Raw genomic sequence first — 26166 nt, 5'->3', positions numbered from 1 at the left:
TTTTGAGCATCTTCCATTAACAAAAAAAAAAATTCCATAAAAACTCACATAATCCTCGGGCCTTAATAGATGACAACGAATCTTTAGTGCCCTGGTATCGTCCAAGCGATTATGTGATTGTTGCAATAGATTGCGTATTTCCTTTTCATCATCGCTATCATCACCCGATGAGGAGGATGTGGCCGGTATTAGCTTAATGCATTTCTCCAGATTACGCGATGAACGGCGTCGCTCATCTGCTTTGCGACGTCTCTGTGACGTATCACTTTCCGAAGTGCGTCTTAGCGATTGTGCTGAATGACTCATGCCGAATTCTAATTTTCTGGTGGCTGATTCCAATTTATGTTGTGGGAAATTGAAACGTTCAGAATTTTTGGGCGTCAAAGCCTGAGTGGATGAGGACAGTGTGACGACGGTTGGACTTTTGGGATTTTGATATTCAAAAGATTCTGTAAGAGATAAAAATCGATTATTAATAAAAGATTTTAAAGAAACTATCTAACTAGGAGGCCACCGTAGCGCCGTAGAGGTAAGCATGTCCGCCTATGACGCTGAACGCCTGCGTTCGAATCCTGGCGAGACCATCAGAAAGAAATTATCAGCGGCGCTTTTCCCCTCCTAATGCTGACAACATTTGTGAGGTACTATGCCATGTAAAACTTCTCTCCCAGGAGGTGCCGCACTGCGACACGCCGTTCAGGCTCGGCTATAAAAAGGAGCTAAAACCTTATCATTGAGCTAAAACTTGAAGCGGACTGTACTCATTGATATGTGAGAAGTTTGCCCCTGTTCCTTAGTGGAATGTTCATGGGCAAAATTTGCAAATCTAACTAACTAACGCTTCAAAATGAAAGATTGAAAATTGGTATGAACACAAAAATAAAGTTGACTAAGATATTTGGAAGCTTGATGTTATATTTCCGAGAAGAACGGCATAGGGCTGAAGCAAGTAATTTGTAGCGACTACTAAAATTAGTACATAGCTGGCAAATTAGGCCTTTTATTTGAGAACTTTGTTGGCTATGACTATGAAAGTGCTTACTAAGTTTCTTTAAACACAAATTTATACAACTGCTTCGAGAAGATCAAAAGTTCAATTATTGAGGTCATTGCAAAATGGTCAAGCAAAAATGTTTGCTGTACCCACAAAAAAGGATCACCAACCATTTTACGCAACACCATAGGATGGCGGCTTTATTAACATCTCAAAATATTGATCGGAGACCCTATAAAGTTTGCAAATTGCAAATTTTGCCCATGAACATTCTATTAAGCAACAGGGGCAAACTTCTCACATATCATTGAGTGCTGTCCCATCCCAGTTTAAGCTCAATGATAAGGGACCTCCGAGTCCGAACGGCGAACAATGTTGCCTCGGTGGACAAAAATGCAAAAATCGAAAATGAAAATTGTTATGAAATTTTTAACTAATCTTTTAAAAATCCATTCAAATAAAATTTAAAAAAAAATATATTCATATATGAGATCCCCCTTCAACTTATCGATGTTTTCGTACGAAGATTTTTTAACATATTTTTTCCCAAAAATTAAAATTTTTCTTTATGTAAGATAAAAGGATTTTTTTTAATTGGGGTGACAAAATAAAATGAAATTTTAAAAAAAGGACATAACTGATAGCTCATTTGTCAACGACAGGTGTCACAGGCATGAACATATGGTTAGTACCGTTACTTTTAAATAAGTGGCAAAAATAAAGCAACAACCGCCAAAATTGAAATTTTTAGCAGAGTGGATCTAAAAGGGGAGGACTTGGACCGCCCTAATGCCTTTTCAATGTTGTTCAGTGAAGTGTCCGGAATTAAAAAAGCTCAATTTAAGCTGCACAATCTTGCACCAATTCAATATTTTGGATTATTTTGTAAACAATTATTTTTGGGCCGCTTTCTGGAAACAGGGGTAAAAAGTCCTTTAAATTGGGATTCAGGCATAACAAAATATTCAACAAAAATGTTCGCCGGAAAATTCTACGATTGTCCCTTGAATACATCAACGCCCAAAAACTTAACAAAAACACCGGAAATCAATAAAACGGAAAACAGCAAATGACTTCTACAAGCTTAAGAACTCAAATCAAGAGATTGTTTATATCAGGTTATATACCGATTTGGATCACACTTGGCACAGTTTTTGAGAATTGTAACAGAAGTCATTGTGCAATATTTCAGCCAAATCGTATAATAATTTCGAACTCTGTAGGCTCAATATGTTAAATGGAGAGATTGGTTTATATGGGAGCTATATCAGCTTATAGACCGATTTGGACCATACTGGTGGTAGTTGTTGGGACTGTTAACAGATGTCACTATGCAAAATTTTAGACAAATCGTATAATAATTGCGACCTCTGAAGGCTCAAGATGTTAAATCGGGAGATTGGTTTATATGGAAGCTATATCAGGTTATAGACCTATTTGGATCATACTTGTAGCAGTTGTTGAGACTCTTAACAGATGTCACTATGCAAAATTTCAGACGAATCGGATAATAATTACGACGGCTGAAGGCTCAAGAAGTTAAATCGGGAGATCGGTTTATGTGGGAACGATATCAGGTTATAGACCGATTTGAACCATACTCCACTTTTTCTATATTACACTTAAATATATCTCTGTGCAAAATTTCAGAGCTCTATGTTAACTCTAACTATTTTTGTCCAACGAATGCACCAAGAGGCAACACTGTGCGGCGTGCCGTAGAGCGAAACCTCTTTGGGAAGAAGTTTTTACATGGCAATGAACCTCACAAATGTCCCCAGCATTAGGAGGGGATAACCATCGCTGAAAAAATTGTTTCGATGTTCTTGCCAGGTTTCGAACCCAGGCGTTCAGAGTCATAGGCGAAAATGCTTACTTATACGCTACGTTGGCCTCCCTATAAAGTAAACATATTCTTAATCGTCTTGATATTCTAAGTCGATCAAGCCATGTTCATCCATTCGTTCGTTCGCCTGTTAAAATCATGATAGCGTTCGAACGAAAAAAGTTTGAAATTCGAAATACGAATTGCTCTCTCTCTAGGATCTCTAGAGGCATACACGGGAGATCGGATTATATGGGAGCCACCGACGTAGCCCCCCGAAATTATTTTTTTAAAGCTAAATTTCAAAAAGTTTTATTTCCATTTGTAACCACAGTGAGGTGAAAAACTTCCCAATTGAGCAATTCGTTAACTCTCAAAGCGATCGTGTTTACTAAACCCAGCGTACCTAGGAGCATTAGAGCCTACGGACGTCCACCCAAAGTAATTTTCCATTTCAAGTGATGATATGGGTATCTGTGTGGCCGATGGCCGCTATCTCATCGTTTTCATCGAGATTGGAGTCAAAGTAAATGAGACTTATTATCGGGAAAACATTTTGGAAGCTGTTTTGGAGCCGTGGACACTCCAACATTAAGGTCGTAGACCATGGACGTACCAACAAGACTCGGCACCGTCACATAAAGCACCTGTAAACCAAGAATGCCTTAAAAATCATGTTCCGCACTTCATTTCGTCCACACAGTGGCTCTCCAAACTGCCAAATGGCAATCCGATGGACTTTTCTATTTGGACTATCGTAAAGGGCAAGATAAGGACTAAAAAATATGCCAGTAGGGATGCTTTGAGAACAGCCATTGTACGGGAAAGGGCCAAAATGCCGGCAGATTACATTCGCCCAGCTTTCAAATCCCTTTTTGAGCAGCTCAGAGGCCGAACGCCTGAGTTACAACCCCGGCGTGAAAATTTTCAGCGGTGGTTACATTCCCTTACTTATGCTGACTACATTTGTGAGGTATCCTGCCATGTTAAAATTTCTTCACCAAGTGGTGTCACGTCATTCCTATATAGGAGCAAAACAGAATGAGCGCGTTGAGTTTTGTTTTTGAGCTTTGCGTTGAAAAATTCAACTCTGCAACTCCGGCTTTGCCTAATTTAGTTTGTAGAACACATACCCTATGGTGCGAACCACAGCACACCCTATCCCGCACACGGCTCGGGATAGCTGTCAGCACCACACAAGCTGGAACACTGAGACCCGAACTGTGTGGTGTTTATTGCTGTCACGAGAAGCTTAGCTGCGAGCTACCGGGCTCGTCCACAGGTTGCGGATAGTGGAATGCTCCATCCGGAGTGCAGTCGCAGACAATGAGCGGTATCGAGCGAAGAGTCTAAGTGAGAGGTCGGTGGCAGGCTCTTGCACAAATACTGATATGACAAGGCGAGTTTTGGCGCCTTTAAATAACCATGGCTACTCTGTTCCCGCGGCGATCGCTCGTTTAGACCGCTTGCTTACCTACATGAACTTGACGAGGATCGCCACCTTTACATGAAAATGTGACTACAACAACAACAATAACATGCAACCTGAGTTTCCTTAATTTGTTGCCACTAATATATGTTAATGTAACATTTGTATCACTGTGTAACGTTGGCTTTCAAAAGTTTTTAAGCGTTGCTATGTGTCTTCGTAATTTCATAAATATTTTAATGGATTATCCATATTCAATTCCCTTCACATAAGGGAATTCTGTCCTCCTTCGAAATCTTTCAATTATTGTCAGTTTTTTGGCACAATTTTGTATCTTTCATATACTACACGCACTACTCATTTGGTTTTGCCCGAACGTATGTTTCCCTACTTGAAAAATTTGTGTATTTTTTTGAGGCGTTCATGACATTTTCTACAATACTTTGGCCAATATATATTACCTTGACAAGACTTGCGTCGAATTTCTAAATTTTTGCGACGTCTTTCGTATTCTAATTCAAGAGCTCTGCGTCGTCGAGCATGATCCACACTACTGACAATAGTGTCTTGTGTTATGACAATCTTCGATTCGTTCTGCTGCAATGAGTCCATGCGCGGCGGTGAGAGCGAATCCAAATTGTTGGCAGCCGACAGTGAAGAGCAACAATCCGATTGTGAGTCAATGAAATTACTGCAAAAACAAAACAGGCATTTTTGTTATTTATTTTCTTTAATAAATTAATTGATGTCACCCACTGGGCTGTCTATCTGTGGGTCCCCTACTTACCGATAGTCATCACCGAATTCCATCAATTTGCGTGCAGCATCCGAATCAAAACCTTCGGAATAATTTTCGGAATTATATTTCTCTTGATAATTATCCCAGGCTGTCTCTGAGAAGCTGCTGTGGTGATCTTCTGTGCCCGTTGTGTATTCTAGACATTTGCAAGGAGCAGAGAACAAAGAGAAAGAAAGAAGAAAGGAATTATTGATAGTTCTTGTTACGTATTTCTTTGGTTTCGTTTAAATAGTATAAACAAAATATGTGCTGCTCGCAATGAGCGAGCGTCTACTAGCGGGCCGGGCCCATCAATAGAAAGCACTGACCATGCACTCAGCGCTTTAAATTGTAAATGCGAGACAAGGCAAATGTTTATACACTTTTGAAAAGTAAATTATTGTTTGTTTGTTTGTTTTTTTCTAAATTTTCTTTTGAGAAACACAAAATATGCCATTAAAGTTCTCTAATATTTATATTGAATGACCACCATGGGTTTTGGGTTTGATCTCTTTTTAAATGAGGGCGTTTTCGATATGTTGTTCATTACCACAGTCGAGGACATTTATTGATGTACTTTTAAGTTAAATAGATTTTATTTGTTTCTGGATATTTTTCATTAAACTAAACCATGGGGGGGAGTGGTTTTGAAAAGGTCCTTGAGGGCGTAAAAGGAAATAGGGAAGCTTGTTAACTAACTTAAAGCTATTTTATTAATGACGAAAATTAACCCAAACCGCTGACGTTGCCATAAGGCTCGCAAATAAAAATATTGCATGTGACATTTTGTTACAAAAAAAAAGTTGCAGCCTTCCGGACCTGCTATTGATAGAATCTCAAGCAAATTATTTTTAAAATCTCTTATCGTCCAAACAATCACCAAAAAATATTCCTAAAGATCAGGATGATTCGGGTTACATAATTTCAAGTTATCTGATCCAAAAATTTTCATGCGTAAAAAGGGGCAAACTTCATGAACCCATGGTAGCCATATGGAAATATTGTCTACTCTTGACCAAACATGGTACAATTCACTGTTCCAAATTTCAGTAAAACCGAATGGGTTCAAGACCGTTAATCGGGAGGTCGATACATATGGCAGCTATATCCAAATATGATCCGATTTGCGCCATAGACGGGCCCGATGTGTAAGGGTTTACAATAGCTGTGCAGCGGTACAGTGAGCTTAAGTTAAGCTTAATCGGGTAGTAACTACGCCAGTTATGGGAGAAAGACCTTCAATCGGTAGGTTGGTTTATATGGGGGCTATATCCAAGAATGGTCCAATCTAAACCATACTCGGTAAGGACGTCCAAGAGCAAAACAAAGCGCACTGTGCGCCAGCGAAATCGGGTAATAATTGCGGCTTGTATGGGCTAAAGACCTAAAATCGGGAGATCGCTCTATATTGGGGCTACACACAACTCAATGTGCTAAATTTCAGCGTAATCGGGTAATAAATGCGGTTTTTATGGGCCTAAGATCTTAAATCAACGTCTGTTCCCAGGTTGGGGGCGGGCGACACTATCGATATTTAATATTTTGGCTGAATATCGATTGATATTCTTCCGATGGATACAATCGGAAAAGTTAATTTTTTTGCAAAATTATACAAAAATAAGCGATGCGACACTAAATGTATCATTTAAGATACATTGCGCCTATAGAGGGCGCAATTTTCATCCGATTAGGTCAACATTTGGTACAATGATTTCCCTCATGACTTCCTTTGCTTCTATATAAATCGATCTCCTGATAGGGGCTTTCCTTAGGGGCTCTTAATACCACCACACTGTGTTCTACATAGGGGCTCTGAACACCACCACACTGTGCTAAATGTCAACGAAATACCGTAATAAATGCGGCTTTTGAGGGCCTAAGACCTAAAATGGACAGATAGGTCTATATTGGGGCTATATATAACACAACTCATTGTGTTAAATTTCAGCGTTATCGGTTAACAAATGCAGTTTTTATGGGCCTAAGATGTTAAATCAACGTCTGTTCCCAAGTTGGGGCGGCTGGAGGCGAGCGTCGGATCTTGAAGCAAGCGGCTCGTGACATCGAGGGAAAACTATAAGGATTACCCTGAGAAACAAAAGAATAATTAAAACTGACTTCCCTAACGTTGACAACCTATGCAAACGAAAAAAGGGCCATGATTTACTGACCTGCACCTGGAATGTCCGAACTTTTTATAGAGAAGGTGCAGTATATACACTGACGGATGTGTTGGAGAAGCACAAGGCAGAAATAACCGCTTTACAGGAAGTACGATGGACTAGGAATGGCGTCACAACACCACCAAACGGTGACAAACTAAACTATAGCTTCCATGACACCAGGCATGAATTTGGTTTGTGGATTTGTGTAATCGGAGACTGAAACAACTTGTTTCTTGCTTAACTCTAGTGGAAGAGAGGTTAGCCACAATCCACATAAAAGAAAATTTTTTTAACATCATCCCTTTATGTGCCCATGCCCCGACGGAGGACAAAGACGAGCAGACCAAGTATTTTTTTTACGAGCGCATAGAGAGAGAAAACGACCGCTACCGCATCCTTAATATTCAAACCGTTCTGGGAGATTTTAATGCGAAGATAGAGAAGGTAAATATCTTCTGTTCAACATTCGGAAAAATTAGCCTCCACGAGATTAAGTCCGAAAATGGGTTGAGACTTCGACGCGGAATAGAACATGCTAGTTATCAGCACCAGATTACAACATAAAACAGGGAGTTTCCCAAGGCGGGGTGATATCTCCGGCACTGTTTAACCTCCACCTATCCTTCATTCCACCCTCTCCAGACGGCATAGAGATCGTATCATATGCGGACGATTGTACGATCATGGCATTAGGCCCCCACCCGTTGTAGACATCTGCGATAGGTTGAACGTGTATCTCAACAAACTTGCCTCATATTTCGCTGCAAGAAATCTGAAGATATCTGCCCCCAAATGTTCAACCAAATTCACGAGTGAGGTGAATACTGAGCTGACTGTGTTGGTCGATGGAGAAATGATTCCTCCGACCATCAAGTGTCCCAAAATACTTGGTGTCACATTTGACATCTCTTGCACATTCTCCCCACATGCCACGGCAATTTTCGATGAGGTCAAAAGTAGAAAAAAGGTCTTCAAGACACTTGCTGGCAGCACTTGAGGTGCAGACAAAGAAATATTATCGACCGCGTACAGAGCAATTGGTCGGTCTGTGATAAGTTATGAAGCGCCAGTGTAGTTTCGTCAGCTTTGTAACAAGCAGTCGAATAATATTCAAATCTGTCAGATTGCCGCCCTCCGAAGTTCTCATGTAGACCGTCTCTATTAGGAGACAAAGATCCTACTAGTCCTACATGCTGTCTAAGCAATACCTTTTGGGCTGTTATCGCAGAGATCATCCAAATCAACATCTTGTGGATAGATATCCATCGCCCAGTAGCCTTAAGGTAGATCTATATGATCTAGAACATGAGGTTCAGCGCGACAAGAGAGAACCTCTAGATCAAGAGGCATATCAAGCAGGCCTAGACAACATTCATGCAGGCACGGCAGCAGATGCCGTAAATGGCTACCGAGTGAATGTAGTCCTTGGAGAACGACCGCCTGCCATTGCACCTGAAGGAATTGACTTTCCCCGGCAAGTCAAAGTAGTTCTGGCTCAATTATGTTCAGCCAGATGCAGCCGCCTCAACTCCTACAGAGCAAGGATTGATGCCGACGTGCACGTTGTATGTCCCGATTGTAACCAGGGACCACACGATTCACGTCCCCTGTTTAACTGCCCAGCCAGACCCACTCGACTTAGACCCAGATCCCTCTGGACGCACCCCATCTTAGGCGCAGAGTTCCTGGGTCTTGACACTCAACAGAATCAAGCAGACGAAAGATAGAACACAACAAACTGCTACAACAACAACATAAAAAAAAAAATCATTAACCACATGTTTATCCAATTGACCACGTTGTGGCATATGGAAGGCATTCATCCAGCGTGTAAGATGTACGATCGATCCGAGGAGCGAACATAGATTTGGATCACAACCTTGCAGCAAAGGTTTGCACCTGTTTGAGCACGTCGACAAAAAAAAAGAAAACGATCTGACACTGGCACACGGAAGCTGGACATTGCTGTAATGGTGAAGTAAGAATCCATTTGCACACTCCATGGAAAATGCCGCGAAATTCGTACTTGGGTACCAGAAGCTATCCCCAAGAAACCCATTACATCACCAAGAGTGTCGAAATGCTACTTAAGCCAAGAATGCGGCATACAGAGAAACCTTGCTTTAGATAAGGGAGAGGTATTGGGAGAAAAGGAGAAACGCCTATTCCACAGAACAAAAAAGGAAATGGAAAGACGTGGGTCTGAGCGTATTAATGTCTACAGAAGTATAAGTAGGACACTTTTCCCAGTTGCGAGTGTCTGACGTTGGCGGCAAAGAAGGTACCGCAGACCCCATCCCTGCACGGTACGGGATAGCTGTAAGCACAACAAAGGGTAGAACATTGAGGTCCGATCTGTTTGATGTTCATCGCTATCATGGGAAGCTTAGCTGGGAGCTATCGGCCGCGTCCACAGGTTGCGGATAGTGAAATGCTCCATACGGAGTAGCTGCAACGGCAGTCGCAGACAATCAGCGGTATCGAGCGGAGAGTCTCAGTGAGAGGCTGGTCGGCACCGGCTCTTGCATAAAAACTGAGTGCCTATGATGCTCGATATGACAAGGCGAGATATTGGCGCTTTTTAATAACCAATGGCCTACCTGGTCCCGCGGCGATCGGTCCTTTGAATCGGAACGAGCTTGCTCACCTAAAGGCGCTTGACTTCCGCAAGAAAATGTGGCTACAACAACAACAACACCAATCCCTGATGATGGTATAGAATGTTTACCTCCTAGACAGAATGAGTTTCAATTGGCAGTAACCCGACTGAAGAACAACAAGGCAGCAGGAGCCGATGGGTTGCCTGCGGAACTATTTAAGACCGGAGGCGACACGCTGATAAAGCGTACGCATCAGCTCATCTGCGCCATTTGGCTAGAAGAACACATACCCGATGATTGGATCCCCAGCATACTACGTTCCGTACCCAAGAAAAGAGATAAGAAGGAATATGCCAATTACAAAAGAATAAGTCTCCTTCCCATCGCATACAAGATACTCTCGAGCGTACTGTGTGAACGATTAAAATCTAAAGTAAATGAGGGATGGTTAATCCACCACAGACCAGACCTAGGGCTGCTTAATCCACCATAGCACAGATGTTCACACTGCGCCAAATCCTGGATAAGACCCGAGAAGCACAGGTCAACACTTACATCTCTTCGTTAATTACAAAGCCGCTTTAGACAGCCCTGTACGTTCGAAGGTATTTCAAGCCATGTCTGAGTTTGGTATCCCTGCAAAATTAATGAGACTACAGTATGACGCCTGCTGATACACGTTCTTCCGTAAGAATCCGAACCATTCAATACCAAACGAGGTTTCAGACAGAGAGACAGCCTATTTTGTGATCTCTTTAATACCTTGCTGGAGAAGATAATACGAGATATTATTGTTGTCGTTGCAGTGTGTAATATACTGAGGCGGCAGCCCTTGCCGATGAAGTACTTCTTTGGGTCAATCAAGTTCGTACAACGGGCTATCATGGGATTGTATACGATATGTTAATAGATATGGCACACTACTCACAAGAGAATACATGGTACTCGCCTATGCCGACGACATCGATATCATGGGTCGGTCATCGCAAGTAGTAACTGCAGCCTTTGAAATAATCGAAAGATAATAAGTGAAAGTTGATCTGGCAGTAAATGGAGATAAGACAAAATGGATGGTATCAACTCCCACAGCGTTTTGAACATCCGAGCAGATCAAAAAAGTCGAAAGTTAGGAACTGCAACTTTGATTTGGCAAACAGGCGCTTCTTTGCATTAAGTAAGCAGTTTAGGAACAAGGAACCTCTCGACTGTCAAAAATTACTCTTAACAAGACACTGACACCGAGGCATGGGTACTTCTGAAAACAGACGAGGCAGTGCTTGTAGTGTTGCAGAGAAAGATTCTTTGTAAAATTTGTGGACCAGTCTGCATTCATGGAGAATATCGGCGGCCTATGAATCACGACCTGCATAGCGACGATAGCGTAGTTAAACTTATTTAAATACAAAGGTGGCATTGGCCAGGTCATAGTGTCAGAATGAAAGAATAAGCTCTAGCGAAGAAGTCTTTTGAAGACAAGCACAGTGGTGTACGCAAACCGGGTCGACCAAAATTCCGGAACTTCCAAGTGAGGTAAGACATCTTGAAACTAGGTGCCTGGGAGTGGAAAAGATCGAGGCGCTTGGAAATCCATTCTCAGTTCGGCTAGCGGAACAAATGTTCTGTCATAGCCAATTTGGTTTGTTAATAATCTTTCCTTCTAACAAAATTCTCATAGTCAACTTTCTTCCACTATATTTGGACCAGAAATAATCAGTTATTACTTTTTTAATACATGCTAATTAAGAAAATTTTTAATATATTATATATTGGGTTGCCCAAAAAGTAATTGTCGGTAATATAGTCGGCGTTGACAAATTTTTTCAACGGCTTGTGACTCTGTAATTGCATTCTTTCTTCTGTCAGTTATCAGCTGTTACTTTTAGTTTGCTTTAGAAAAAAAGTGCGCGAAATTTTGTTTACATTTGTTTGTTTGGCGTCAATTTTAATATGGGTACCACATGTGTTGAAAGAAATTCATTTAACAAACCGAATCAACGCTTGTGACATGCACCTTAAACGCAATGAATTCGATCCGTTTTTCAAAACGAATCATAACTGGAGATGAAAAATGGATTATTTACAACAACGTTAGTCGAAAACGATCATGGTCCAAGCATGGTGAACCAGCTCAAACCACTTCAAAGGCTGATATCCACCAAAAGAAGGTTATGCTGTCTGTTTGGTGGGATTGGAAGGGTGTGGTATATTTTGAGCTGCTTCCAAGGAACCTAACGATTAATTCGAATGTTTACTGTCAACAATTGGACAAATTGAATACAGCCATCAAGGAGAAGCGACCAGAATTGGTCAATCGTAAAGGTGTCATATTCCACCAGGACAACGCTAGACCGCACACATCTTTGGTCACTCGCCAAAAACTGAGTGAGCTTGGCTGGGAACTTTTGATGCATCCACCATATAGCCCTGACCTTGCACCATCAGACTACCATTTATTTCGATCTTTGCAGAACTCCTTAAATGGTAAAACTTTCGGCAATGATGAGGCTATAAAATTGCACTTGGTTCAGTTTTTTGCAGATAAAGGCCAGAAGTTCCATGAGCGTGGAATACTAAATTTGGAAGATGGCAAAAGGTTATCGAACAAAATGGCAATTATATATTTGATTAAAGTTCATTCTAAGTTTTATTAAAAATGCATTTACTTTCTTTTAAAAAATCCGCAATTACTTTTTGGGCAACCCAATATGTTTCTATTGCTACGTTACGTTGTAAGTAATTACCAAGGATAACTACATTTTCAAACTACTGAAGGGTATAGGAATGGTTCTACCAGTCTTCTACGTATTTTATAAAAAAAATGTACCTCTCGCTTTAAATTTTTGGGGTACCGGAGTGACAGCTTGAAAAGTGAAAAATTATTGATTTACAATAGATAAAATAAGTTTGGTTAAATTTCAAGAGCAAAAAACATTAAAATTTGAATCTTTCAATCAGTTGATTAGGATAGGACAAAGAAATTCATAATGATAATAGTTAAAACAGACAAAAAGTATATGTATCCGATTAAAAGGTAACAGAAAACCAAGCAAAGTATTTTTTGCTCATTAAGAAAATAAAAAAACAGCAAAAGAAAGCCAAACACTTGTAAAGAACAACTAAAAGAACAAATGAAACGAAAGAAAAACCAAATCAAGTAACACCCAAAAACACTTCATGTGTGCGTTTCGATCATAAAACCAAAGTAATAAACTTTTGGCGAAATAAATCATCAACCTGGAGGCAATACAACGAAAAATACTCTCACTCTCTCTCTCAAAATACTACTCACCTCCTAGTTGTTCCTCATCGTTCATGTAATTGGCCAGCTTGGCCAGGGAGCCTAGACGTGCCTCATTGGTCATGTAGGCGGTTGTAAAGGAACCCACACGGAAATTGGGCTTCATCAAATGATTTTCCTCTTCGCCACTCTCCCCATTGGAGGCAGTGCTTGTCATAGTTGCTGAAGCCATTGCCAATGCTGTAGTGCCACAGTGCACCATTTGTTTTGAGGTGTTAATGCCGCCGCCGCTGGTGTTGCTGCCGTCACAGTTTTGGAGTTGCAACAGTGCTTGGGTAATTTCTTGCATTTGCTGAGGCGTCATAGATTCGCAAGACTGCAATAGCATGGCCTGTGGATGTTTGCTGTATTCGGCAGCGGCCGCTTGCTGATTATCTTCCGAGTTGGTGTCGGATTTTTTGCTAGCATTGGCGGTGGCATAATTGAGTTTCTTCTTACGCGTTTTGCGCCGCTTCAACGAACCTTTGCTCTCGTAGCTCTTCACTTGGGCAGCAGTGGACGAGGTGCGTGGTCTGCCCGGCGACAAGGAGTCCAAGGCCGATTCGCTAATGGAGTGCGAAGCCAAACCGGACTGCACATTGGCTATGGTGCTTACTTTGGCTGCCACTTGCTTGGCATCGGTGGTTAGTTGGGAGAGGCAAGACACCGACCAGGGTCTTTCAGACTTGCGTCGAGTCTGTTGGCGTTTGACCACCTTAACATTTAGACTTTGATTGCTGCTCGCCACAACCATGGGTTCGGCTGAGCCACCCATGCGTTCGGTGGAATTGCCATAGGAATTGGTGCTTGTTTGCATGCAAGTGGCAATGGATTCAGTAAAACCTTCTGAGGTATCATCCGAACATTGTTGGGGTATCGAATCGGTTTCCGAGGCCTCACCCGAAGCCTCACAGTCATCGGTGCGTGCGGGACTGACCGCCACCGCCAAACTCGAGGGCGAAGACACTAGCTGATGGTCCTGGTTATGTGAGTGTGTCTTTAATTGAGCCGGTGTGGAAGGTTGATGTTCGAGCCATTCCTGCCGCATGAACCAAACAAAGAAAAAAAGAAAACGCGCAAACCGAAAAGAAAAAAATGTTGGAAAATGGAAAATTAGTTGTGGTGTGGTGCGAGCGATGTGCTGCATTAATGTTTACTAACCTGCACTCGCTTGATGGGACCCGGCATTATACAGACTTCACGTTTTTTAATGGTCGACGATATCTGCACTAGACCGCTGCTATTGATGGAATGCTGCTTTGGCTTGGTTGGTGTTTTCAAAGCTTCGTCACGTACTAAATGCTCTGCTTCGAGTACCAACTGTTTGATGGATTCATGCGATACTTTACCCTGTTATTGTTGTTGTCGTTGTTGTTCATTCGGTTTCGGTTGGTTATTTGTTAAGGAGAGCCAGAGAGGCGGCGCGAACGTAATAAAAGCCGACAATAACAACAAGAGCCACCGACCATACGAACACCAGACATGGATGAATGGAACATGGAAAAAAAGAGAGCAACAAAATAGAAATTAATACACATGAGAATAAAACACAACAAGTAGAAATGATTGAGAAATACAATAACAAAACATAATAATAAAAATAATAACAAAAAAAAAAACATGACAACTACGATGACAATGGCAAAAGCAACCACGACATCGTCCACTAAAAGAAGCGGCCACAATAATAATAAAAAAAAATAATAAAACACAGCGCACTGGTCTAATACGACAGCTACTCAAAGTACCCTACATATGAGGGTATCACCACCAAAGAGCTTGGCCTGGCCTGGCCTAGCCCGGCTTGGCCCCAACACCAACTATACCTATATTAAGCATAAGCTCAGCTTGTTGGTTAACGGTGAAAATGTTATCACACAAAGAAGATCAAAACAGAGAGCTGGAGAGGGAGAGAGTGACTGAGAGAGGGATTACTTTTCTTCACATGTCCTCTAATTAGGGTGAGATTGCAGTTCTTTGTGTTACAGAACAAATGAACTCCCCACACTCTCATGATTGGGAGGTCAAAGCAACGAGTATTTGTTGTAGAGTATGACGAAGATTTTCAGATGCAATGTTATGTTGGCAATGTACACTCAGCGAAATTTGTCACTTAAAATAGCAAAAATGTTTGCTTAAACAACCGTTTTTCTCTGCTGGAAATGGGAAAGCAGACATGACTGCTGTTTCAACAAACAAAGGACTGCTGTTTTAGCAAGCATTTTCCTTTACTATTTTAACTAACAGAACTGGTGAATCAAAGACAAAATCTGGTGAAATATTGAAAACGTATTACTGCTGAACAGGCAACAAATTGTTGCTACGGAAGCAAATATTTGTTTGTATGAAATTTCGCATATGGTATTTTATAGAGTGTTTTTTGTGTTATTTTATTTTATTGATTTAGTTTAATTTTATTTGTTTTACTTTATTTATTTTAGTTTATTCTTTCGTTTTACTTTTTCCTAACAATTCCTTTATAAAATGAGCAGCAGATATTTTAAGCAAACAACAGACGTTTTGGCACGCAGCCTGTTGGTCTGATATTGGAAACATTTTGGTATCATAGGAAAACTACTACGGTCATTCCAGCAAAATTAACTACACGCAATCAGCAGACAGTGTCTGCTATAATCAGATTTTTTCTATGAGTGTAACAAAAATGTTTGCTGTAACAGCAGAAAATGTGCTGAAAGATGCCTATTTTTTCCAATTTTTAAAGAAACATTTCCTTTGTTGGAATATCTTTTACTTGATATTAAGACGTTTTTATCTTAAATTGTTTTTTAAAAGATCCTTAGTTATTGAATTAATTATTGAAAACAAACATCTGAAGGTCAAAATATTGTTGAAAGTTGGCAATTGGAAAAGGACAACATTTCAACCATAAGCAATTTTGTCCCATAAGATTTAAACTGGAGTACAAAAAGATGCCAAACTATCGACATTTGAAGTGATAGTCGAGTCGAGTTTTTGAGGGCGGAGCCGAAGTCGGAGTCAGACTTTTAAGTCGGAGTTTGGTTCGGGGTTGAGAACGCTTGCCCCGACTCCGACTTAAACTTCGACACGGGGTCGGGGTCAAAGGTTAGACTCCGCAGCCCTGATCCGTTAGTAAATTGTGACTCAAATTTGAAGATAGCATCTTTATTTTGAAGCCTTGTAGCTTTGGATCGAGATCATTTTCAAAATCTTCTATTATTTTTAAGCCATCTTTATTGCGGTTACGAATACATGTCAGCTAGTAGGGGAACTTTCCCCCTTTACTCCTTAAAGGACTAAAGGTGGAAATTTTGCATGTGCAGTGTAAACAGTATATCTTTTTGAACAGTCCCTCCATAGACACATTTTTTTTTTAAATTGATTGTTCGATGGAACTATAATTGGCCCTAATTTGCCAAGTCGTCTGCTTGGTTTTGTTGAATATTCAAATCCAGGAACTTTCCGACTAAGAGGGGATGCGTCCAGAGGCATCTGGGTCTGAGACGAATAGGTCTGGCTGGGCAATTGAACATTTGACATGTGTCGTGTGTTCCCAGGTCACAATCGGGACACACATCCTGTTCGTTAGCATCGATTTTTGTTTTTAAGAAGTTGAGGCGGCTGCCAGAACTACTCTGGTTTGCCGGTAGAGGTCAATTTCATCAGATGCAGTGGGAGGCGGTCGTTCTCTAAGGACCACATTCACCCGATAGCTATTCATCGCATCTGCTACCGTGTCTGCATGAATGTCGTCTACACCCGCTTGATCTAGAGATTCTCTCTTGTAGCGCTGAACCTCTCGCTCTAGACCATGTAGATCCAACTTAAGGCTTCTGGGCGGTGCATACCTAACCACAAGATGATGATTTGGATGATTGCTTGGACAGCATGTAGTTATGTCTTTGCACGGGTAGGATCTTTGTCTCCTGATTGAAGTGGTGCACGTGAGAACTGAGGAGACAGCGCGTCACAGTTCGAAGATCGGCATGCGAAGCAATTGTTGTGCTATGCAGTCTTCGAAATTCATGCTGATGCTTGGCGAACGAAATTCTCCAACGAGGCTTGGTAGGAGTAGTCCCTCAAGCGTCTTGGCTACTGATATGAGAAAGGAGATCGGTCTGTACGAATCCCCCTCACTCAGGTCCTTTCCAGGCTGCAGTAGCGGGATCACTCCGCCCATCTTCCAGACATTGGGTACTATAAGAGTGTTCAAAGACCGGTTGAGTACAGTTGTAGGGTACCCAACTCCATGTTGATCCAAATTCTTCATCATCGTCCAGTGGCACAGAGATCACGGATACGACGAATGGCACTCTTCCTAGCCTTGTCACTCTCCGGATGCTTAATGCAATGTCTGGCGAGCTGCTGAACCACCTCTTAATCCTAGTGTGGGCAACCTTAGTCACCGTGCAAAACATGGAGCTTTCGATTTGCTCTGCCAAAGTTGTTCTCCGCTGGTAGTTACCTAGGGGAGAATGCTATGAAATGTGAAGCGCAAGTGATTATGGCCAGACAGAAGACCACTAATGTCGGGCTTTTAAACTTGCCAATTAATTAGGTCTCAACAACCAACCAGCGGCATATGCACGTTGGAATGTAACTCTATCCCGGCAGTACCGGACTTGACTGCTATCCCCATACATTCCATGTAGGGGTTATCGTTCTTAAGACAATATTAACATCTAAGATCCTTAAGGTCTATTTTACATAACAACAACCAACCAGCGGTATGTAACGTTTTATAGCTCTATCTTGGCAGTACCGGACTTGACTGCCATCCCCATACATTCCATGTAGGGGTTATCGGTCTTACCATAGTATTAACATCAAGATCCTTAAGGTCTTTTTTACATTATAGAAAACGTCAATGTCAACCTGGAATGTCAAGAACCGATTAGGAATCCCAAGTAGGCGCCAAAAGTCGACTTTAGACTTCTTAGTCGACTTTCGCAAAAAGTAGATATTTCCACTTTTTGTCAAAAATTTCCAAAATTTTCTAAATAATTTTTTATTTCCTATAATTCTTCGTAGAATTTTGCTATGAAGATATAATCATTTCTTTGTATTTTCATAAAAGGGAGTTATTAGGAAGAATTTAAAATGCAAAATAGAGAATTTTCATATCAGAACCACCAAAGCCAATATGGCTTATTGCAAAAGTTTCTACATTCCCGTCTATTTTCCCCTTTTTTGTAATTAAATTAAAGCTTGAAATGGTGTTACCTAGCCGATTTCCAACTAGTGTTAATCGGAATGTTCAACCCCAGGTAGAACGTAAGATTTTATTACATATATGAAAAACGAACTTTTATTTTCTATCACTTCCTCTTTAAAACCCCAAAAGAAACACAAAATTATCTCTATCTATCCCATTTTATGTATCCGCTATTATCAAAAATCATTTTTCAAAAATGAAATTAAACATGAAAAAAGACCGCTTTCACCAAATCAAAGTCTATCTATTCTAAATTCCATCTAGACTTCGCTAAATTTGGCGCAAAAATCCTTATTTGTGAAATGTACCCCAATATGGGAGCTACTTTAAAATATTGTTTGATTCGTCCATGGATTGGATTATACTTTTACCATACCTAGAAAATGTCGCTGCTAAATTTTAGACAAATTGGAGCAAAAATTTTGATTTCAAAGCAGAAATACCGAAAATTTTGCGTACGTTAGTATGGGACCTACACCTACAGTTTGACCCATGTGGACCACATTCCCATTATATAGGCTTAAGATTTTTAATCTCGGTCATTAAATACTCCTTTTAGGAGCTGAAGATTCCAGATCTGGGATTCAGTCTTAACGGATGCAATGAAAAGATAAAGTCCTTTACAGCCCATCCTCAAACATAAACGCTTAATGGATAAAATATACATTTGTGGCAAAATTTCATAAACATAAAACTATTAAGTTGAATTTTACATTTATAATCCCTAAAATTTTGCTTCGATATGCCACGCATTTTTATTAACATCTGAATGCCGCTACCGAAGATCATCAAATCGATTCAAAACGAGAATTATAAGCAAAGCCTTCCTGCCAAATTTCGAGAGAATCGGTTTCCAAATGACCATTTCATTGCTGTATTACTGCAAATCGGAAGAACATATATATGTAAGCTATATCCAAGTCTGAACCGATTTTTTCCAAACCAATTTCAATAGGCCTCGTCTCTAGTCCTTAGGCCGAAAAACATGTCCATACCAAATATGAAGACGATCGGATGAAAATTGCGACCTGTACTTTGTACACAAATTAACATGGACAGACAGACAGACAGATGGACATAGCTAAATCGAATCAGAAAGGGATTCTGAGTCGATCGGTATACTTATCAATGGGTCTATCTCTCTTCCTTTTGGGTGTTACAAACAAATGCACTAAGTTATAATATCCTGTACCACAGTAGTGGTGTAGGGTATAATTAAATATGCCTCCCAAACTATGGTCATGGGTTTAAAAAGAAAATACATTTAAAAATATATATGTATATTTCGCATAACACATCACTACCATAGAATTTTCTTAGCTGTAAAAAAATCAGTTCAGTATTTTCAAAGGCACTGTTACGTTTTTCTTTATTACAAATATGCTATTCATAGTTTTGACCATAATATTCAGTATATTAACTCTCTTCCTTCTTATACACAATAAAAAAAAAAACATTTATCGCAAAAAATATTCGCAGAAAAAGGTAAATTATAAACCACTTTTATTTGCATTATTTTTTATGGCAAACATAAAATAAACTCTACCCGACACTCTTTAAATATTGCACTGCAAACATCGACAACAACAATAACAACAGTCTTGGACTGTTTCCTCTTATCACCGGTAAAAAATTGAAAAAAAGTTCTTTGTTCCCAACAAAAAAAGTGAACAAATACGGTAAAAATAGTCGTAAAACACTTACTTTCGATGACGAAAGGAGCAATGTTTACTTGGTTGACACATATGAAAAAAAAAAACACACACCAAGCGTTTGGAACAACTTTATGTCGGTGTTCGTTCCAGATGACACGTATACCACATCCTTTAATAATGTAAACCAGAGCTCTTCGTAAAAAACCAAGAAGATTTCTTTCTTCCACTATGGCTTACACTTACTGACTGCACAATCAGATACGGTAAGCATGGACCACCAGACAATTTTACTCCCACTTGTCTGTCCGTTGTTCTGCTCTCCTTGGCGTTTTTCATTATCAAGTGCCTTATCAGATTTTAAGGGGTGTGAATTGCTAAACCCCCTCAGATTCTCACACTTTTCTAATATTTTTCTGACGCTTCTTTGCCACTTGACTCTCAGATGATAAATTTTAGTTGGTTTTAGATTTTGTTGGAAATTTTGCGTTTTGTTTAAAAAAGATAATGAAATTTTAATTATTTATCAATGTGATAAGTTTGTTGTTCTTTTGTAGTTCCATTTTGATTTCTTGTTTTACAAGTTTTTCTTTGTGCTTTAGAAAATTTGCGGCGATTGCATGTTTTATGATCTTGTGATTGTTTTTTTTTTAGAATTTGCCTTTTGATAGGGCCTTCTGCCTTGCGGTAGTTTTCAGAAATGATGACCTCATATTTCTATAAATTATAAAATTTTTTATTTTTGCAAAATTGAATTTATTTTGAGCGAAAGAAAAAGTAATCAATCAATTGATCAGCTGCTGTTTTGTTATTGCATTAACAAAGGGGCGTATTAAAGAATTACATGTGGTCTCTTGTATTCTTTTGTATTTTTGTATAAATAATAGCCTAAAATAAGGTATTAAAACATTGAACATTTGTTTGCAACGCTAAAAAAGTAAATGAACTAGACCAATTGTATGATGAACAGTATATTTCGCTTATAGTCCACACCGCATATAGTAGAATTAAAGATATAGTCCAATATGAGTCGTTTTCAAGCCATATACAACCAGCTTACACCTATCTTCTTTCTTAAAAAGGGTGATTTTTTTGAGGTTAGCATTTTCATGCATTTGACAGTATTTGACAGATCACGTGGGATTTCAGACATGGTGTCAAAGAGAAAGATGCTCAGTATGCTTTGACATTTCATCATGAATAGACTTACTAACGAGCAACGCTTGCAAATCATTGAATTTTATTACCAAAATCAGTATTCGGTTCGAAATGTGTTCAAATTTTGACAAATTTTGTTCAGCGATGAGGCTCATTTCTGGTTGAATGGCTACGTAAATAAGCAAAATTGCCGCATTTGGAGTGAAGAGCAACCAGAAGCCGTTCAAGAACTGCCCATGCATCCCGAAAAATGCACTGTTTGGTGTGGTTTGTACGCTGGTGGAATCATTGGACCGTATTTTTTCAAAGATGCTGTTGGACGCAACGTTACGGTGAATGAACACATTTCGAACCGAACACTGATTTTGGTAATAAAATTCAATGATTTGCAAGCGTTGCTCGTTAGTAAGTCTATTCATGATGAAATGTCAAAGCATACTGAGCATCTTTCTCTTTGACACCATGTCTGAAATCCCACGTGATCTGTCAAATACTAATGCATGAAAATCCTAACCTCAAAAAAATCACCCTTTATATAAAATTCAATTTGTGTTTGTTTGTTTCTTCCGAATAAACTCAAAAATGGCTGAACCGATTTCCTTGAAATTTTCACAGATTATGTATTGTAGGTTGGTCTGGAAGGAAACATAGCCTAAACAAGTTTTTGATATCAGGAGGGGGCGGACCCTCCCCTTTACCCCAAAAGTACTACACAAAAATAAAAGTGGACCGATCGGGACAAGTACCTGGGGGCCGCCCCAGCTCTAAAACCCCTTAAAATAGGTTTATTTGACCATAATGACAATATGGGACTCAAATGAAAGGTATTCGGGAGTAGATTACGAATATGGTCAGGAAGTAGGGATAGGCTTTACAATTTATTGATATCGGAAAGGGGCGGACCCTCCACCGTTACCCCAAAAACACCACCCAAAATCAAAAGTGGACCGATAAGGACAATATGGGTATCAAATAAAAAGTATGTGAGAGTGATAACGAATCTGGAATACAAAATCATGTCGAAGTATAGGGGATCACCCACCCCCACAAAAACGCCCAAACTGGACACATTAGCCAATCACGGATATATTGGGCTCAGTTTGTTTGTTCCGTATAGACTGAAAAATCGAAGAACCGTTTTTCTTGAAAATTTCGCATATAATTATTCGGTATCGGAAGGGGGAAGGACCCTCCCCCTTATGTCAAAAACACAACCCAAAATCAAAAGTGGACCAATCGGGACAATAAAGGTATCAAATGAAAGGTATTGGAGAGTAGAATACGAATATGGCATTAAAATTTGAATCTAAGTACCCATCGGGCCGACGTAATGCCAAAACTCCCCCAAACAGACATATTGGACGTTCATTTCAATATGGGGCTCAAATGAAAGGTATTCGGGAGTAGATTTAGAATCTGGCATACAAAATCAGATCGAAGTATAGGGGGTAACGCCACCCCATAAAAACGCCTTTATGACTATATGATACTTGGTTGAACCGATTTTCTTAAAATGTTCATATATTGTGTACGTTTGTCTGGAAGGAAACATAGGCTATATCATTTTTAGATATCGGGTGGAGGTGGACCCTCCCCCTTTTCCCCAAAACTGCCACCCATATCCGAAAGTGGTCCGATGGGTACAATAAGGGTATCAAATGAAAGGTATTGGAGACCAGAAAACGAATATCGTATTAAAATTTGAGTCCAAGAACCCAGCTCTAAAGCACCCCCTAAACTGAACTTCATTTCCGTTGGGGATAAAAAACGAATTTGATATCTATTTTCAATGCAAAGTGCCGGTGGCCGCCCCAGTTCCAAAACACCCTCCAAACGGTTCGTATTTACCGACTATGACAATATGTGGCTCAAATTAAAGGGATTTGGAAGTGCAGCACGAATTTGATATCCATATTTGAGTCGAAATGTCTGAGGTGCCATCCCTTCCCTAATGATAACATTATCACCAGGAACCGAGAAGGGGCAAACTCTCACATATCAATGTGTTCTTTTCGATTCAGTTCTAAACTCAATGATAAGAGACTTTTTTATAGCCGAGTCCGAACGGCGTCCCGCAGTGCGACACCTTTTTGGAGAAAATTTTTTAAATTACCATGCATGGCATTGTACCTCGCAAATGTCGCCAACATGAAGAAAGGATAAGCACCGCTTTGTACGACGTTCTCGCCAGGATTCGAACGCGCTCTGCGTCATAGACTACAATGGCACGAATACGATATCCGCATTCAGGGCGAAGTGTCCCCACCCTAAACAGATATTAGAGAGTTAAAGAAGGCGCAGCGGAGCGGGCCCGGTTCGGCTATATTCTTATATAATCCATTTTTGCTTATAAGCTATATTTATGAAGCAGTCATGTCATTTCATAAACATAGTTTGTGTATGATAGTCAAAAATAACAATTTAAAAATAGCTAAATTTTGACAGAAGCTTTCCATCCGAAACGTCTAAAAAAGAGCGGGATTACCATTTCTTCGAATAAATGTTATACTGTTATCTCACCATATAGTATGTACAGTGAGCGTCATGATAAAGTGTACAAAAACATTTGCTTGTAAAGTTTTTTTGTTGTGTTAAGTTTATTAAAAAAAATCTTAAATTTAAAGGCTAAATAACTATTTTAAAACAAATGCTTTATTATACTTTATTTTGACGCTCACATAAAACTGTAGGCTCCCTCACAATTTGGCTCATATTCATTACGAAACAAATGGAAGCAATGAATTTATTGCCCCCGGTTCTACTGAATATTTACAATGTGATGATAATGAAATAGACTTTTTTGGACTTTTTCCAATGATGAAATTGTTCTATTTTTCCTTTTTTTTAACATGAAATATGACAATAAAACCACCTTTCTACAGAAAATATAAACCTTTTGCTTCGTATATAGTCAACAACCACTTATTGTATGTGAATAAACTTTTTATTTAAAAAATGGCATATATAAAAATTCGCTTATAGTCCAAATCGCGATATAAGCCATTGATTTCGTGCAACGCACTGTGTGGACTATAAGCGAAATATACTGTACCAAGCAACTGAGAATTATTCTTTGATTCAAGTAAGCCGCTTTGTCTCTCAATGCTTTCTGATGATCAAGGTACAAGATAGGTTAGGCAGTCTACCATCAGACTCACTTAGATGTTTTGGTCCATTGTGATCCAACAGAAGAATGAAGATGCCTTCTATCTCCTAACGTTGAACCATTCCATCGTTTTAAAATACCCAACAACTTGCGAATGTTCACATCCGCTAAATCAGACAGGTTCTCAAAGAAAGTGTAACTCCTTCTGATTGCTAGTGCGGGACACACACACAGAAGGTGTTCTATAGTCTCTTCTTCCTCGATGTCCCTACAGCTTCTGCAAAAGATTTCAGTTTTCCTAGAGTGTGTATTTAGTTCCTAGTCTCGCAAGCTGGCCCGTTTTACAATTCCGTGGGATATCTCTGTGGCCCGGTACCCAGAACAGGTGAATTTTGAACTGCTCAGCCATCTCGTTGAGAAATCTGCGACAGTCGAGGGCGGTTTTTGTTTTCAGAAATACATTGTCCACCCCAAAGCCCACCTGGTCGCCTAGTTTGGAACCATCCGTATAGAAGTCTATGTAACTTTTATTACCAGCGATATCGGTGTAATCCACACTGCATGGAAAATTGGACATTGTATCAAGAATAACACAGTGTTCGTAGCCGCCACATGACCAAAGTGAAAGGTTCCCGAGCCTGACAAAAACTGTCGTACCAATTTGTCTAGCCCCCATGTTCAGAGGCATAAGCTGAAGCACTGAATTCAGTGCATCAGATGGTGTAGTCCTCAGTGCGGCTGTGATGCACAAACAAGCCATTTTTTGGATCCGGGTAAGTATTGATCAGTAGTTGGGTTTTTGGAGCACCGTCCACCAGACTGCACCACCGTATAGTATTATAGGTCTGAAAACTGCAATATCCACTCAGTGCATGACATGCGGTTTAAACCATCAACTTTGGCCAATGGCTCCCCTGCTGGTGTATAGGGCAAGAGTTGCCCTTCTTGCCCTTTCCAAAATGTTGGATTTGAAGTTCGATTTCCTGTCCAGCAAAACACTGAGGTATTTTGCGCTTTCAGCATTCGCTCCTCCTAAGGATACAACTGCCACTGTGGGTAACTTGTATCCTTTGCTGAAAACAACTACTTCTGTCTTAAACGAATTTATGCCTAGACAACTTTCGGTAGCCCACTTCGCTTCCTGAAGTATATCTCCAAGAGTGCTGGAAAACTTTCCCCTAACCGCAATTGCCACGTCATCAACAAATTCAAACGTTTTTACACCTTTTTCTTCCAAAGAATAAATGGCTATATTCCAAAATACCCATATTTTTAGATCCACAGATCCCAAGCCTTCCGTAATGCATTTTTTAGTAAGTAATAAACTCTCTTACGGTAGAGTTGATGCCTAGAAACTCCAACTCCTTCATATATATCTCTCATTCCATATTTTATTAGCGTCATATTAGAAACTTCTTGCGGCGAATAGGTATTATGTAGCCCATCTTCTGATTTTCCTTATTCGTTTTTAGACCAATGAACTGCTGCGTTAACAATTAGGCGGTAATTTACAAAAGAGTTTTTAATTGATGTTTGTTGTCATGGACCCTTTAAAAAGATTTTTAGGTAATAGATAAAAAGCTCAAAAAACTTTGAATTCATTAATAACATTATGGAACAATTTGAGGTTCATGGTTTCGGATGTAACTGAATAAATCGCAAAATTTTGGGACTATTTGTCATGACTAGAGGTGGGAGATGGGTAAATACCCAAAAGGTATTTACCCGGTGAATTAAGTAAATACCCGGGTATTTACCCATACATACCAAAAAGCTGAGTATTTATAATTTTGCAGATAACTTGGCTACATAAAACTGACTGATTTACTATGTTGTCAGAACGTTAAACGTCTCTATCAAAAAAGCAGTGCACAGTGTCATTACTTCTACATTTATTAGCTGATTTAATGTGTAAAGGGTAATTTTTAAGAGCTATAGTTTTCCAAAAAAAAACCCTAAATTCAGACAAATGCATGAAATCTTTATTT

The 26166-nt window shown here is 39.8% G+C and overlaps 1 protein-coding gene across 7 annotated transcripts in view; it reads right to left on the bottom strand.

Annotated features, from left to right (window-relative positions):
* The window catches only part of LOC106082505 (klarsicht protein), an 841622-nt gene that overhangs the window by 62021 nt on the left and 753435 nt on the right, over positions 1-26166 (bottom strand). For 5 of the 7 annotated variants that reach the window (XM_059361071.1, XM_059361070.1, XM_059361068.1 and 2 more), the window contains 6 exons: positions 14230-14418; positions 13081-14107; positions 12616-12651; positions 5036-5183; positions 4710-4939; positions 49-449 (listed from right to left, as the gene is read on the bottom strand). In XM_059361071.1, the coding sequence (XP_059217054.1) occupies positions 49-449; positions 4710-4939; positions 5036-5183; positions 12616-12651; positions 13081-14107; positions 14230-14418 (2031 nt within the window). Of the gene's footprint in view, positions 1-48; positions 450-4709; positions 4940-5035; positions 5184-12615; positions 12652-13080; positions 14108-14229; positions 14419-19966; positions 20087-26166 lie in introns of those variants that run through there. The other 2 variants (XM_059361075.1, XM_059361072.1) reach the window with 2 other exon arrangements.

The sequence above is a fragment of the Stomoxys calcitrans genome, chromosome 1, assembly GCF_963082655.1.
Source record: "Stomoxys calcitrans chromosome 1, idStoCalc2.1, whole genome shotgun sequence".
Classification (NCBI taxonomy): Eukaryota; Metazoa; Arthropoda; class Insecta; order Diptera; family Muscidae; genus Stomoxys; species Stomoxys calcitrans.
The sequence above is the reverse complement of the archived record's forward strand: the minus strand, read 5'-3'. Positions and strand labels throughout refer to the sequence as shown.